The 16162-nt window shown below is 45.0% G+C and overlaps 1 protein-coding gene across 2 annotated transcripts in view; it reads right to left on the bottom strand.

Moving 5' to 3' along the window:
• The window catches only part of MPZL1 (myelin protein zero like 1), a 33536-nt gene extending 18354 nt beyond the window's left edge, over positions 1-15182 (bottom strand). Inside the window, exons 1-2 of one of the 2 annotated variants that reach the window (XM_053970753.1) lie at positions 15074-15182; positions 1077-1237 (exon numbers count right to left, since the gene is read on the bottom strand). In XM_053970753.1, the coding sequence (XP_053826728.1) occupies positions 1077-1237; positions 15074-15182 (270 nt within the window). Of the gene's footprint in view, positions 1-1076; positions 1238-14657; positions 14995-15073 lie in introns of those variants that run through there. The other variant, XM_053970752.1, reaches the window with a different exon arrangement.
• Between the last annotated feature and the right edge of the window lie 980 nt (positions 15183-16162).

Raw genomic sequence — 16162 nt, 5'->3', positions numbered from 1 at the left:
CCTGTTCAGCACTGGCAGGAAATATGCCCTACTTCCCTAACTTCTCAACTCCTGCTTTGGATTCCCAATGGGAAGAGCTCTCTCTTCAAAAATAAATATTTATTTCACTGAGAATTCAGAAGCTTGTTCTTCAGAGCTCCATATACTGAGCAAGATGCTCACACACTGGTTTTGACCATCTCTGTTCTGAGCATTGAAGAGCTCCCAGAGTTTAACTGAGCTCATGTCTGCAGCAGAGGGAAGGAGACAAACACAAACAGGCTGAGCAACCTGCTGTCCCCACATTTTCAAAGGTGTCACAGAGTTCCTTGTTCTGCTTCCTCTAAATTCTCACTCAGGACAAGGAACAAGAAAGAAGCAGAAGTGTCTGAGGAATAAGAGGAAGAAGACCGCTATCAACCTACCAAAGCCATTTATTTGAAGATTTACATCCAAAGGATCTGAGCCCCCTTGGGCCCAACATACAGGAACTGAGCAATGACAACTATTATTTGCCTAAGTTCCTTGCTAGCCTGATTTTTCACTTGTCAAGTAACTATAATATGAGGATGTAACTGCTTATTTGAGCTATTCAATTGTGTTCTGAAACCAGGGAGACTGGTCTTACTTTAAACCCTTTCAAAGAGAGGCTATACAGTACACAAGCAAAATAAACAACATGCACAATACACAATGTAACACTGCAATTACAGTGGTAATTCAAATTCTGTGACTGCTATATTCAGTCAAATGCAAAAAGATAGAGGATTTACAAGATTCCTAGATGCTCATCTACTTCATACATACAGCTTCCATATCAACATCCCTCTTCTAAGACTAATAGAGTAATGTTACCAACTTATGTATTCTGTGGTCACTGACCACTCCAGTCTTGGCAGAGATCCAGCAGACTGCAGTATTTTCATACAAAAAATATTTTCATACTAAAAAAGCCCCTTAAAATCACAGTGATGGAGATAAGGCACTCGAATGAGGGTGCAATCCATATCTGCTTGCTCCTTAGAACCAACTGGAAGACCACAGCTCAACCATGCCAGCCTCCCTCCCAGGTCTGCTCCTCTCCAGCCATTGCTTACTGAGATACGAGTGGCTGCTCCCTCTGGCTGAAAGCTCCAGGAGACAGATGCTGCACTGCTGATCACTTCTACGGATGTGAATGTGCATGGGAGCTTTGCGTCCGTCCCGTTCTCCACAAACATCTCCTCCGGGGTGTTGACCTCTACTGCTGATACTTGGACTGCATGGGAAAGGCAGAGAGAAGAAAGGAGAACAAGACACATCAGTGCTGCTTTGAGAATGAGGAAGTTCACATTACACTGCCTAGAAGGGCAGAAGAGAAGAGGCATCAATAACTCCTGCACTGGGTGATTGCACAGACATTGCATTATACCTCCAATCAAACAACTACAGAGCAGGCCAAGTATATGCACTTCTCCTTCCTTGTATTATCTGTGACAGGATGTTTTCCACTCACAGATGTTTCCTCTACAGCACTTTGTGGAAGTCAATTCTATGGTGCAAAGGATGAGTTTAATACTTTTTCGTACCAGCTGATAGCAGGCATTGTAATAATTAAGCCTAATAACTTGGCCCAACTATTACTCAGTTTCCTCTCTGGTACACATCTTGTTTCATATCTCCAGATTTTCCTAGCTGTATGTAAAACAAAGGCTCACCTCCAGAAAGCTGAGGAGCAAACTTCTCTTGCTCTCAGCTATGCCATTTACTCCTGCTCTCTGCCATGGCTCCAAGGTCTGTATGTGCAAGGCCTCACAAACAATTACTCGGATATAGTTTAGAAGCATGAGAGTAATTTAATTTTTTTCTACCTTATGCATAGTGAAAACAGCAAGCAGACCACAACCACTCCCCAAATGTAAAGCAATCAAGGTTAATGTTGTGCTTTTACTGGTAGTTTTCCTAACAAGTAAGTAACAGTCATCATGATTCGGAAAATATGTTGAAGATATTCTTTATCTGGAACCTTCTAAACTACCAATGCACTATCCTTATCCAGATTTAAGCAGATACATCTCTACATTCATTCAGGTTTGTGTAGAAGAACAAAGCCTGATCTTGTGACATCACAAGAGAATGTCTGTTCAGCATTCATGTCACATGCACGTGAAAGTAAAAATCTTGTCAAGTCAGTGTGGGTGGGTGCACATGTAATTGTGTTCCTGGTACCTCAAATACAAGTTTTAGTTTTTATTAAACCATGATTTTCAGCATAGAGATGGTAACAGCAATCTACTTCTGTTCATAGGATTTTATGTTTCTAGGCTCCAGTACCTTAAATCCCGTTGTTAGAACAGGAGAACAAACCTTCCTGCTCCATCAGTACCTCAGCTGATTTGTTTCTCAGCTTTGAATAAAGTAGCTCGAAGTAGGTAGACAAAACAGAAAGATGCAAGTCGAAGACTGTTCAGATAAAAAGAAAGAAAAGAAAAACCCACCTGTACATTGGACCTGATTAGCATAAAAGCCTTGATAATCAGGATGCTTTGGCAAGAACAGAGCTTTGAAGACTACAAGAAGATTGAATCAAGACTGGCTGACAGGAAGATTGAATCAACTTCTGCAAGCAAGAGATGTTGCCAAACGTGTAAGTTCATTTATGCGATGATTAACCCAATCACTGTAATAAAAAGTTACTAGTCTTCCTAGATAGTGTATAAGCATATGTAGCCCACAGTAAATTTGGATTCTGACCACCAGTCAGTCTCCCCGTCTCTCTCATCATCACCTATACCCACCTACATTTGTCCTTAAATTGTGAGGTTTGAGTTTTCAGTCAGTGAGAGCAACCAGCTCAGCAGCCTTCAGAAGTTGGACAGCAAACATCTGACAGAATGGGCATGCAAGCAGGGGTGGGAGAAGTGAGCACATCACAGAAATTACAATAACCAAAAGCAGAAGAAACCACCATTCATTAATTCTGCTGTTCAGAGTCCACACTGATCACTTCCAAAATTCACAAACTCCTCAGTCCCATCAGGTTATGTCTTGATACCTCAGATTCTCCTGTCATCACTGTTCTCATTTCCAAGAGAAAAAGTGCCCCAAGGGGGGTTGGGAGTAGGGGTGGTGAATTTTCATCATGAGGTTCTATCAGAGCTTCCTTTCTCTTGTACATACTCTGACTATGGGCCAAAAACTATTCTTTTGTAAAACAACTACCAAATATTTATTTGGAACATACAAAGACTTCTAGCAATCAAATTAAATGAACTGAGAGCTGCTGTGCTTTATGTATTTTTTCCGGCTAATGGTGTAGAAAAGAAAAATAAAATCAAATCAAATCCATTGTAGTAAGCCCAAACCACAAAACAAACCTCCCTTTCAAGCATAAAATAAGCAAGATGCCCTCAGTATTCGTGTAGGAAGAAAAGAGTCTGCACAGACATTGTCTGATTGTACATGGTACAGAGAAGCCCTTGCCACACACAGGCAGTGGGTAGCACAGATCTGCCTAATCTAAAGAAGTCACTGTTCTAACTCACTAGAACTGTAGTGAAGCAAAAAATCAAAAGGAAAAAAAGGACTTCTCCCTGCTTCTTCCCTAGCCTGGGAAGGAAGGAACTACATAATCCTGTGCAGATATTTCTATCAAGTTATCAACTTTTAATTTTCATCTGTCCTATTTTTGGCTCAATTTAATGTTCTTCTTTGCTGATTTTCTCCCCTCTGCCTCTTTCACTGCTTCAAAAATATTTTTCCTGCTTCTGTTGCCTTACAGCATGAGACACAGGCTCCTTAAATCATAACCTGTTTGGTAGAGAGGCCACAAGATTTGTCAGTTGTTCACCCTCAGCCCTCTAATCCCATACTTTTACTCATACGGTGGCTGTTCCCACTACCTTGAACTCTTTGGCCTCCTCTGTCATAATAAAATCCACATGGATCATCTCCAGCTCTAGCTCTTTTCCTCCTCTTTCCACATTTACCAGGATTACATCCACCTTCCAGCTCCTACACCTATTTAAACATTCCAGTTGGAGAAAGCTGAATTTTGAGTCATTTCAGTCACACTTACACACTGCTCTATTCCTCAAGCTTACTCAGCCTTAGTTCCTCTCAAGAGGAAAAAATGATCACAGGAAACTGTCAGAGAGAAGAATGCTTTAGGAAGGGAAGGTCAGCAAGGTACAGAGGGCAAAATTAAACATTTGCTCTTCTCCCATGCATCCTCCTTGATCCTATCACCCTGTCCAACTGCCTGTAGCTGCAGTATTTCCTTCTGAACATCTCATCCAGCCTTCAACTGCTTTTATTCTTTTCTGCACAAAAATGGTTCTAATTTTCTCACCTATCATCCAAATAATTTGAAAAAAAAAACCCACCTGTGTCTCTTCAGCCATTTCTTTTAAATCTCTAGTGCTGTTTGAGCAGTTTTACTCCAACTACAGTAACTTTCTCCAGCTCCACTTTCAACCCCCACACTGCAATGAAAACTCTCCATCCACATGTTCCTTTCCAGACAATCCTCCTGCTCTTGAAATAGGATAAGACACTCATATTCTTACTAACTTACTAACCTTGCTTACTAATCTTTTCTTATTTTTCCATCATGGATCTTCATCATGGATTCTTCATCAACGCTCTCTCTATTCTCAGGTCTCTCTTTCCTCAGTATCTCACCTCAGAGATCTCATCTGCAAAACAAGTTCAAGCTCCATCACTGCACTGACTGCTCAGATCTGTGTCTCTGCTCAGGATCTGTCTCCTTATGTTCAAAGAACAGCCTCAGCATTGACAAAGATGTCAGATTAAGTTGTCAGCTCACACTAAATGGGACTAGAGCAGAGCTTAGAGCCCTCCACAACTGCTTTTGCCACCATGGACCTGCCACTTGTCTGTCCAACTCAACACCTGTGCAGCACCTCTGACTTTGAACTCTTCCCAGGTCAAGGCAGAGTATTTCAAATTTTCCAGTCACCAGTTCATATGACACCAGACTAAAACCTCCAGTTTGTACCTTGGCCTTCATCATTGTGATGTCCTTTTTGCTCTGGACAGATGGAAGTTATTCGTGATGATGAGAGATGGGGAAGACTGACTGGTGATGAAAATCTGAATTTACTGTGGACTACATATGCTTAGATACTATTTTAGGAAGGCTAGTAATTTTTTTACTACAATGATTGGGTTGATCATCACAAACAAACTTATATACTTTGCAACATCTCTTGCTTGCAGAAGTTGATTCAATCTTCTTTCCTGTCAGCCAGTCTCGATTCAGTCTTCAAAGCTCTGTTTGTTCTTGCCAAGTCATTCCCATTATCAGATCTCTTATGCTAATCAGGTCCAAAATATTCTCTGTCTCGTGTGCCCCAATAGACAGTAACAGACCAGTAAGTACTGCAGTTCCTGGTAACCAAGCTGCTCCAAGGGTGACACGAGGAAGAAGAGGGGGACACCGCATATGCAAGATCACTGCTTCCTTCCATGAAGTGGAAATGACACCAAGCACCCATCCCTGTTTCAGTATGAAGAGACTCTTGTCCCCAACCACACTGTAGTATTGGACTCGTCCAAAACTTTTCAAATCCAAACTGTAGCACCTCCTCCTAAATGCTGTCCCTCAGGCTTGGGAGGATCTGCTCAAAACCTGCAAAATCCTTTCACTTCCTTTGAGCCCTCCAAAGCATGTGGTAACTGCATCTGTATGAATCCAACAGTGCCTAAGCTGCCAGTGCTCAGAGATCAACACCTTTTAAAACTGAAGTCATCTTTTCCTACTTTTACTTGTACCCCCTGGTTGTTTACACTGGCCTCATAGTGATTTTTTTTAAAAATATTTTGGGCAAAATTGTTTTTATTCCACATTTTTTATGTAGAAATATGGCTGACCATTTGGTTTGGTAGCATACCACAAAGAAATTCTTCTGTGCACTGAAGTTTTACACTAATTAACACATAGATAATTAAAATTTCTTTGCAGACCACTGTTTCTACTGAGATCTTGGATCCAATGAAAACGTTCTGTTAATTAAGACTGTGAACACACCAAAATAAACTCAATTCCCCTGGATTCAGCTCAGTTTGATCACTAGAAGACCTAACAAACCAAGAACGCAAACAGCTAACGCTGTAATCACAGGCATCTTATTTCCACCAGCACAAACACAGCCCACATGGAAACTTTCATCACACTGCTAAATACTGGATGCTTATAGCTGCTACCGTTCCCATCTTACACCAGGAAGAGTGTTACTCCCCTCTTCTTGAAATGGCTAATCATCAGTTTATTAATTAACACAAGCAATTTGCTTTGCTTATCTTTAAGACACCTGGTAGTACAGGCGTGTATACAAGTTATAAATGAAGTCGCTTATGCGTGCAAGGTCTTGACAAAATGACAGAAAATTCAGTGTTTCATTATCTTCACTCTGGCCTCTCCAGCAGCCCAGAAGTTACATCAGAAAGGAGGATGTGGTTTTTTCTAATGACTAAAGGTCTAAAGTCGAAAAAACAATATACACTTGAGAACCCGTGCTTTCATTAACAAATACTCTTACTCAATGTCAAGTGCCTTGTGAAACATCTCCTGTTGACAGCATTCTCAACTAAGACTGCATGGCATGTAGCTCTTTCTCCCACAAAGCAGTTGCCCTGTACAATCAGCATGAAACAATAGCAGCCAGACCCCTACAAAACATCCCAGAAAACCAGAACAAAGTTATAGTCCCCAACTGCAACTAGAGGCACTTATGTCCCCACAGGCCATTTCTTCACTGTGGATAAAACAGCTGGTGGAGAAACCTTAGCTTTCCTGCCTTAATCGACAGCAGACATGCCAAAATCGTTCCTCTGAAACTGCACAAGATCTGGTAAAGCACCCAGATGCTGGATAGAATTTCCACACAGAGTTCCTTTGCATCATTTAGCCTAAACAGAAAAGTAGAACCCATGGCAGCAGTTCCACCCAGGAGCAAACCATGGTGTACTTCATTAGGAGAAAAACACACAGGTATTAAGAAGCCACATGTGTCCAGCCCCTCCTCCTGGAGACTGTCCCTGCAGCCCCCCTGTCACCACGACCTTTATGTCTGCACTCCACACATTTACACAGGACACAAAGCAACACCAGCTACAGAAATGATGACTAGACAGTCACATCAACCAATCTGGACATCTAAGTTTCAAAGCAACAAAAACTAAATTCCATTGCCTCGAAGGAGGACAGAAGAGTTAAATTTCACTCTCAAATGCCAATTCACCAGAACAGCCTTTTCACTGCTGCCACAGCATCTCCCCAGGCTGCCAATCTTGTCAAGTAACCCAGGCTGCTGCAGGAAAGAGAGCTTCCTGTCTCCAGTAACACAGCCAGTCCTGCAGCATCCTGCAGCTCCAGGAATCAGAAAGCACAGCTGTGACACCCAGCCCATGAACACCTACCACCTCCTGTCACCATGCTGCTGGAAACCTTCATCCCCCAAGCAGAGACAAGCATCTGCTAACACAACGTTCACTTTCTCCTGGCCTCTTTGCACGTTCAGCTAAGCTCTGCCTGACTCGACAATGAGGGAGAAAATAGCATCTCATCACCCCAAGTGAAAGGAAAGCAGTTTCACTGAGAAATCTTGAGCAAGTTATGGCTAAACTGTCAAACCAGACAATAACATCCATGTATCTCAGCCCTCCATACCTCCATGCAACTACTCTGCAAGGACTTAAAAGACACATCTCCAGAGTCCCCAGACTTTGTTATCTCTTTCTCCTCCCACACTTCAGGGTCAGCTTTTGGCATGTTCTCCTCCATATGATGCAGAGCTGCTCATTGTTCTGCCAAGGAGCAGCAAAAAGAACCTATGCTGAGATTTACTTTCAAAGCCCATGCTTTAACCAGAAATGAAGAACAAGCATGAGAAACAGCAAAAAATGCCTGAGCTCCCTTGCCAGACAGGTCACAGATGTGGCCTGAGGAAATAATTTCACTGCTGTATCACTCTCTCATCTCATAAAACAGAGATGCTTGTAAAGGTGTTGAGAACTATGAACAAGTAAGCAGTGTAGCTGCACAGCTTCATGCTCCTATTACAGCATCAGTCACATGTCAGGTTTGGGCAGATACTTAGTCTTGAGGCAAGTACCTTCTAGTACTTTTCCCTGGGGACCACAAAGCAATACTTCCCTGTCTATGCTGCAGGCTGGTACACCAACCAGCAGCTCAGGTACTTTCCAAACCACACATCACATTTTTCTGCTCAACAGCCCTGAAGTGGTTTTCCTCCCATGCCCAAGTACGTTTAAGAGTGCTCAAATCCAAGTAAACAGTTCATGTTGACAAAGCCAAACCAAAAGAGTGGAGAACCCAAAGGGGACAAGTTAAGTAAAGCTTTTCAAAGTGCAAAGGGTAACTGGAACAGCTGATGGCAGCTGCTCCACCTCTAATCTTGCAATACCAACAGGGTCACTAACAAACAGAGTACATTATTTTCTGGGCACAAGGAAAGATGCCAGAAAACAGGAACTGAGATTACAGAAAGACAGAAAAGTCTCCTTGAAATACACCAGTTTTTTTCCCCACAAATAGGGAATGAAGCTTACTTAACTAAAGATCTGAGAGAAGCTGGGTAAACATCTCAACACATGGCAGAGGGAATAAAAAAAGCATCCCACCATCACAAGCATTTCCTAAAATTGCCATAGCAATCCACTAAAACTGTCACAACTACTAAGGAAATGAGAGTATTAAGGATCAGAAGTTGTAGACTAAAAAGCCACAACCAAACAACAGCAAAACCCAAATCCATGGAGTGGATGGTAGAGACTGACATATTGCTGGCTGGAACAAAAGCTTCCCTCCAGGCTTTTTTCTTTTTTTGGTTATTAACACTATCTCGAGTGAAACTATGTTAAAAATACCAGTCATGTTGCCAACTGCTGATGGCATGCAGCATCTTTTTGACAAAATCCATCATTAGCAGCATGGGAACTACCAGTTTCCTAAACAAACTAGGCAGTAGAATTTAGGAGGTGGATACACAAATTTCATTAAGACATACAGTGCAAAGCCTACATATCAGACAAAGGAAGCTGCCCTTTTCCTGACCCTTTAACAGTAATCAATCCAGAAACCTGCAACCAACTCAGTCTATGCACACCAAGAAACATCTGCAAAAGCTGCACTTTGAACCACCCAAGGTATTAGTAGCATTCCATGAACAGTCACTCCCACCTGTCATCATTCCCGAACCAGAATCATGTCCAATACTCTTGCCAAGTATTGGTATTTCCACCAGCCTGAAAGGTGAGCACAGGATTTTTTCCTGTAGAGAGAGACTCAATTAAAGCCTTTTATTTAAAATCTTACCATTTAACTGAGCAAGAAGATACATGAAATTACACCATCTAAGTGATCACCCTTCTCAGCTGATAGGGTATTCATGCAGCCAATCTGTTCTGGTGTGACTAGAGACTTACTTCAGCAGTTCAAGCCAATCCAAAGCCCTTGGAGGACCAGATTCCTTACTGATCCATGGACTGCTGAACACCTGCAGCCAGCTCTGGCACCAAGCTTGCAGCAATCTCACACTGACTTGCTAACTGAACTGCTGAACAAAGTCGTAACCAGCTATAACCTGCAGCAGCACAACCACAAAACCAAAAGGAGAAGCCCAAGCTAAATATTTCAAAGCATTGTTCCACAAGAATTTGTCAGTGGTGGTGCCAATTTAAATAGCTCACATGCACACTCAACAAGATGAATTTGATCAGGAACTAATCTGTGTTCAAAACAGCCCTTTCCCCATTGTTTTCTTTCAAACCAGACCAACACCCTAGCCCAGTCCACTGTATACTGTTTTGTACAACTGAGGAGGGCTAGCAAGCACCAAGTAGGAGCTGATTCAGCTGGTTTTTCTCAGAACACTTCTTCTGTGACAAATTTATGGCCCTCCTTGTAGCACACTACATCACTTTCCCAGTTTACACATGTGCTGATTTCCAGAGCCATCCCTTGGCTTGGAGCAGTGCCTTCCATCAATGAAGATCCTGCCAGACCTTGATCTGAACACTTCAAGACATAGAAACCAGTCAGATTTCAAAACTCCTGCTGCACATCCAACTTTATGGAATTTATTACCAAGTGGGAGCCCTGTTCACCACCTTTCACTTGCACACATTACAAAAACAAGTTACTGAATAACAGGTGGCTTGCAGCCAACTGTAAACGCCTCCAGCAATGGCCATTTCACCCACCTGGAGATGACCTGCCCTGATTTAACTCCATCTCATGAACTGAAAGTGCCACCAACCACTGACAACTGCTACACTGCCCAGAGTTTAACCCTCCCTTAAGGATCAGAATCTCAATTTGCTTTGAGTGTTTCCAGGCAAGTTCCCTTCGTGCCCCTTAATACCATGTGTGTAAAGCATCAGTGAATGTACCACAAAGCATCTTCTTCTGCAGGGTTGGAGGAAAGAGAGCTCACAAGAACAACCACAGCATTCCAGTTTTCCTTATGCACTTTAAGCCAAAACCTAGCAGCAGCACCGAGTGGAAAGTGCCAACACCACAGATACATAAAAATGCAGGAGCTGAAATGCACAGCAGCCAAAGGGAACAATATACAAGGACTGTGGGCTAAGCCCAGCAGGCAGCTCAGCTCTGCACAGTGCAATCAGGGAGAGAAGTGGAAGTTAAAAAGTTAAAAAACTCAAGGGTTGAGATTAAAACAGTTTACAAGGGAAAGCACGAGCCATCACCCACTGCTTCCATCAGCAGGCAGGCGTTCACCATGTCCAGGAAAACAGGGCTCTGTTAGACATAACAGTGACTTGGAAGACAAATGCTGTAATTCCAAATGCTGTAATTCCCTTCTTTTCCCAGCTTTCATTGCTGACCATGACTTCTGTGGTGCCCTCCCAACTCCTCATGCACCCCCAGCCCATCTGCTGTCAGGGAGGGGTGACAAACAAAAAAGGCCTTGGGGTGTGTAAGCCAATGCAAAACAAGTAACCAGTGCAAAAAATGGTTATGTTAAATTAATTCTGTCCCAGATTAGTATCAATACATTTATTTGATATAAACTTTTTCAATTTTTTTTAAAAAAAAACCTTATTCAGGACAAGTAACAGAATGGCCCTTTAAAGATAAAAGAGATTGTAAGGAAAAACTTTCTTTCAACCTGCTCAGCAAAAAAATCCTGTTAACCCTGCCTTAGGATGCATTGCCACATCTTCTGTGCTATGGGTACTGCTTACTGCTAAACACTAATCTGAGTAAACACTTGCTTTTTCACGACTGCTGTTAGAGATAACGGTGAATCACTCCAGTTAGAGTTCCCCAAGTCTCTTTGCTGGCAGTAAAGCCAGTTCAAAAGTTCTTGTCCTCTCCTGGCACAGCCTTCTCTTACACAAGATATTCACATCCTCTCCATTGTGCTAATCACTTCTTGTGGGGTGCCACTAACCCAGACCACTAAAATAATACAGACGAGCAAACCACACACACCAACCAAAAAAAAAAAAAAAAAAAAAAGGATATATGCCATAAGGATGTTAATGTTTTCACACACAGAGCTTCCAGCTTTCTGATGTATTCCCAGGATATCCTGAGTTAGCAATCACTAGTTCAAAAAATGTATTTTCTTGCATACCAGGCTGTTTATTTTGTTAATTACATGCAGGCAGTAGAACAAGCAATGTATGCCATACATGATCAAACCAACATCACATCATATCACAGTTGGAGAACTCCCACTACAGGTGCTAATAATGAACTTTGGATAGATGACCTGATGATGATCTACATGGCACTTCTCCAGGAAAACAGTAAGTCTTTAGAAACTACTCAGACTAAAATCTTTCAAGACAAACAGTACAAGACAATACTAGCTTTCATTTTTTTGATCTTCCATCTCAACTCTGTATGGGAGACAATATATCCAGCACTAGTCAGGACAAGATGGGTCCACAGACAGGCAGTAGAATTGCTGTTTAATACAATTAATTTTAATTCAGATAACAAGCAACACAGCCATGCATGCTAGTACTTACACAAGTAATTGTCAGAGACTGAGACTGTTGGATGGCTGGGGCCAAGAAGCATCTGTCCATTTCACCTCATTTTATCACCAAAACATTAAGGTACAGACTTTTCAACATATTCAAGAACTTTTTGCTGCTGCTGCAAGCAAGGTGAGCTGAGAATTTATCCAGCTTTTGCCTTTGCAGAACCCACTGAGCAGTGCAGGCAAGGCAGTTTTCCTACCTGCAGCATCAGTGGGCTGAGCTTAAAAGGACTAACAGCTTCTGACAGGGGTGACTACAGGAATTCTGACTAAACCTGGCACAGGCACGAAGTGAGCATTGCAACCCTGACTTACACTGTTATTTTCAGGAAACATTTCAAGCAGCAACTGAAATGGGCTGGTGAGCTCCAAGCAGTAACAGGCACTCGAGCTATTTAACATCTCAATACTCTGCTTGTTACTGACCCACGTGTACGTGCCCACGTGCACTTGTACGAGTGTGTATAAAAGGGGTAGTAGGAGAAAATAAATTTCAAAAATGATCAAGCTTTGTTGGTATCAAAAAGAATAATAAAAACAAAAATCACCATTATTCTTTCCATTAATATCTAAACATTTTTTGAGACTATCAGGAGTAATCAGGCACCACCCTCATGTCAAACACAGGCAGGATACCACTTTAAGTCATAATTACATGGCTTACAAATGCACAATTGCAAAATACTCCATTTTCTTGATACCCTTGGCTGGTTTTTCCAGGCTCACTCATGCACAGAAGAGATTACATGTAGATTAACTACTTATGCTACAAAATGTCCCCAGAATCACAGATAGCACATTTGACAATTATCCTTCATTCTTACAAGCAAACGCAGCAACGGGGTTTTCAGATGACTGAGCATAAAGAAGCAAGATGAACTCCTAACCCACACATGCAGGGGCACATATGAAAATAAGCCTGGAACTGTTATCTGTGAAACATCCAGGCTTTGCAGAGCAGGCTGTGGTGTTTAATGGGGCCTGCACAGCACAGCACCCTAAGCAATATTTCTGTCTCACTGCAGGTTATTGGCCACAGGAGCAGACCTGCCACGGAGCATATGAGCAGGGAGAAGAGCAGGCACAAGGCACGGCAGCCACGTGTGCAGCACATCACCCAGCCCCACGCCACATCGGAGCCAGGGAGCAGCACAGCCCTCTGCAAACACCACTCCGGCCCCTGCCAAAAAAGGCAGGTTTTGCTTCCCAACCCTCTCACGAGGGGAAAATCCAGCATGGGGAAAGGGGATGGGAAGAGGGCCCTTGAAAAAACATCAGGAGCCTGAATGACACAGGCAAGAAGAAATGCACAGCCCTGATCACCCAGGACTCCTCAGCACCCCAAACTCAGGGAAAGGTCATCTTTTCCTTCCCATAATCAAATTCCTTTGGGTATGTGAAAGAGGTGAAGAGCCTGCACTCTGATCACTTATTCCCATGTAGAGATGTAAACCTTGCTTTTCACAGCAGACAGGAGGATTAATGATGTGCAAGGAGAGAAGAAGCCAACACAGGACTAAATTCAGACCTTCTACAATAATCTACTATTCCCACCTACCCACAGCATTACTGTAGCTGTACCTTTTGTTGTGGTCAGGGGAAATATGTTTCCTTCTTCTCTTGCCTCCATATGTATTTCCAAAGATCTCAGTTTTACTGTAATATATGCATATTTCACATCTACCTACTTAATCCCAAATACTAAGTCTGTCTCTGAAGATACACAGGAAGCCTTAGCAATCTCTACTTCTTTATTGCAAAATGCAGTCATCTTAAACAAATGCAAACAATGCTCTTTGGGAGTAGATTTAGGAAGAGGATTAATAGTAGGAATTAGATATTAGAAGGAAGTTCTTCGCTGTGAGGGTAGGGAAGCACTGGGATAGGTTGACCAGGGAACCTGTGGATGCTCCATCCCTGGAAGTGTTCAAGGTCAGGATGGATGGGGCTCTGAGCAATCTGGTCTAGTGGAAGATGTCCCTGCCCATGGCAATGGGATTGGAACAAGATTATCTTTAAGATTTGTTCCAACCCAAACCATTCTAAAATTATATGAAATAAATTTTGAGTTCCTTACCACTCAGCACAGTTTCTTAACAAACCTCTTCCCAGACAGACTTACGGTTTTACACAGTTTTCCAGACAAATGAACCGAGGAGGCATCAGGCTTCTAAAGGTCTCCTACTGAAATACTTCACAAAGTTTTACCCACTAAGCAAGTACTGCCAGCCCAAAGTATCCATCACTGGGTATGTGGGGTGTATAACACTGGATATTCCCTCACTGTCCATGCCCGGCATCTACACACAGTGAGCTGGTGTGGGAAATGCGTGTAACTTCTCGAGTCCAAGTGAGGTGTGGAACCCTCTGAGAACACAAGCCACAGCGGAGTGAAGCATCACTCCTGCCATTCCTACAGCTCCATAGCCTTGTACTTCTCGCTGGAAATATTCCAGAACCATCTGGATGCAATCCTGTGCCATGTGCTCTAAGATGACCCCACTGTGGTCCCTTCCAATTCAACCCATTCTGCCATTCTGCACTTACTCCACCTTACGAGTCGTAAGTGCATCATCTGACTGACACAATTCCCCCTCCACCCAAATACTTCACCACTGACCGAATCAAGCCATTTACCACAACCCCAGCGTTCCCATTCCTCGGTCACCCCGTGGCTCTCCCAACAAACGCCACCCGCGTCCCTGGAGCGAAGAACCCACGGCGGTGCTCGGTCCCAGCTTGGGCTCGATGATCTCGGGGATCTTTTCCAAGCTAATGGATTCTGAACCGGCGCTAACACGGGGCCGCCGCGCATCACTGCCCCGGCACCGCGGCACCCCTGCCCTGCCCACGCCGGCTCCCAGAGGCTTTGTCCCCGGCACACCGACCCTTCCCCCGGCGGGGACGGGGGTCCCCGGCCGCCGCCGACCCGGCTCCAAACCGGGTGGGCAGCGAGCGGCAGAGCCGTGCCCTGCCCGCGGAACCGCCCTCAGCCCCGGGAGCGGCGTTAAAGGGCACACCGGCGGCCGGCCCTCCCTCGGCCCCTGACTCACCGGCGCTGAGGGCGGCGGCGATCAGCAGCCACGCCGCGCAGGGCCGCCCCGCGCTGCCTCCGCCCGCCGCCATCTTCCAGCCGCCGCCGCCTCCCCGCGGCGCCCTCATTGTCCGCCCCCGGGCCCCGCGGGCCCGCCCCCCGCCCCCTGCCCCGCCCGCCCATTGGCTGCCGCTGCTGCCAATCACACACACCCCCCGCGCCCCGCTCGCCCCGCCCGCGCCCTGCCCCGCTGCTCCACGGCGATTGGACAAGAGAGCCATCAGTCAAGTTCAAATGACCTATGAACGCGGTGAACGTGCTGTCCCGCCCCCCAGCCGGGCGCGTAGCTGGCGCCCCCCCGCGGCTGGCTGGTGGTGCTGCGGAGGGCGCGGGCGCCGCGGGGCCGCTCCCGGCCGGTGCGTCCCGGGGGTCACAGAATCGCCCAGTCACTGAGGCCGGGTGGCCCATCCCAATGCTTGATCAACCCTTCTGTGCAGACATTCCCCCGAATGTCCAACCTCAACCTCCCCTGGTGAAGCTTGAGGCCATGTCCTCGTATCCTGTGGCTGGTTCCCTGGGAGAAGAGACCAGACCCCACCTGGCTCCTTTCAGATGGTTGTAGAGGGCAATAAGGTCATCCCTGAGCCTCCTTTTCTCCAGGCTGAACACCCCCTGCTCCCTCAGCCACTCCTCACAGGGCTGCCTCGAGCTCTGGCGCTGTCCAACAATTACCCTGCAGTGCGGGAAGCTTATCCAAGTGCCTTTGGAGGCATGCTACCAACCATTCCAGCTGGCACTGAACCTGTCTGGACAATCACTGACAGCCACAAAACTGACAGTCGCTCCAGTGGAGTTGTGCTTCCCGTAGCCAAGAACACCCAGGAGCTGTGGGGTGACTGTGGCCCGTAAGGACCACAGCGGTTTCATCACTGTGGTGTGGTGTGGTGTGGTGTGGTGTGGTGTGGTGTGGTGTGGTGTGGAAGTCTCCTGCTGTGCATCACTCGGCCCAGTTTCCAGCAGGGAAGTGACAGCAGGAGCAGATCCCGGTGCTCGCTGAGTGCCCCAACCCCTCTGCCAGCCTCGAGCTGCCCTGGGTGCACCTTGTGGT

This window comes from Vidua macroura, chromosome 2, assembly GCF_024509145.1.
Source record: "Vidua macroura isolate BioBank_ID:100142 chromosome 2, ASM2450914v1, whole genome shotgun sequence".
Taxonomy (NCBI): Eukaryota; Metazoa; Chordata; class Aves; order Passeriformes; family Viduidae; genus Vidua; species Vidua macroura.
Note: the sequence above shows the minus strand (reverse complement) of the source record. Positions and strands in the feature narration are given on the sequence as shown.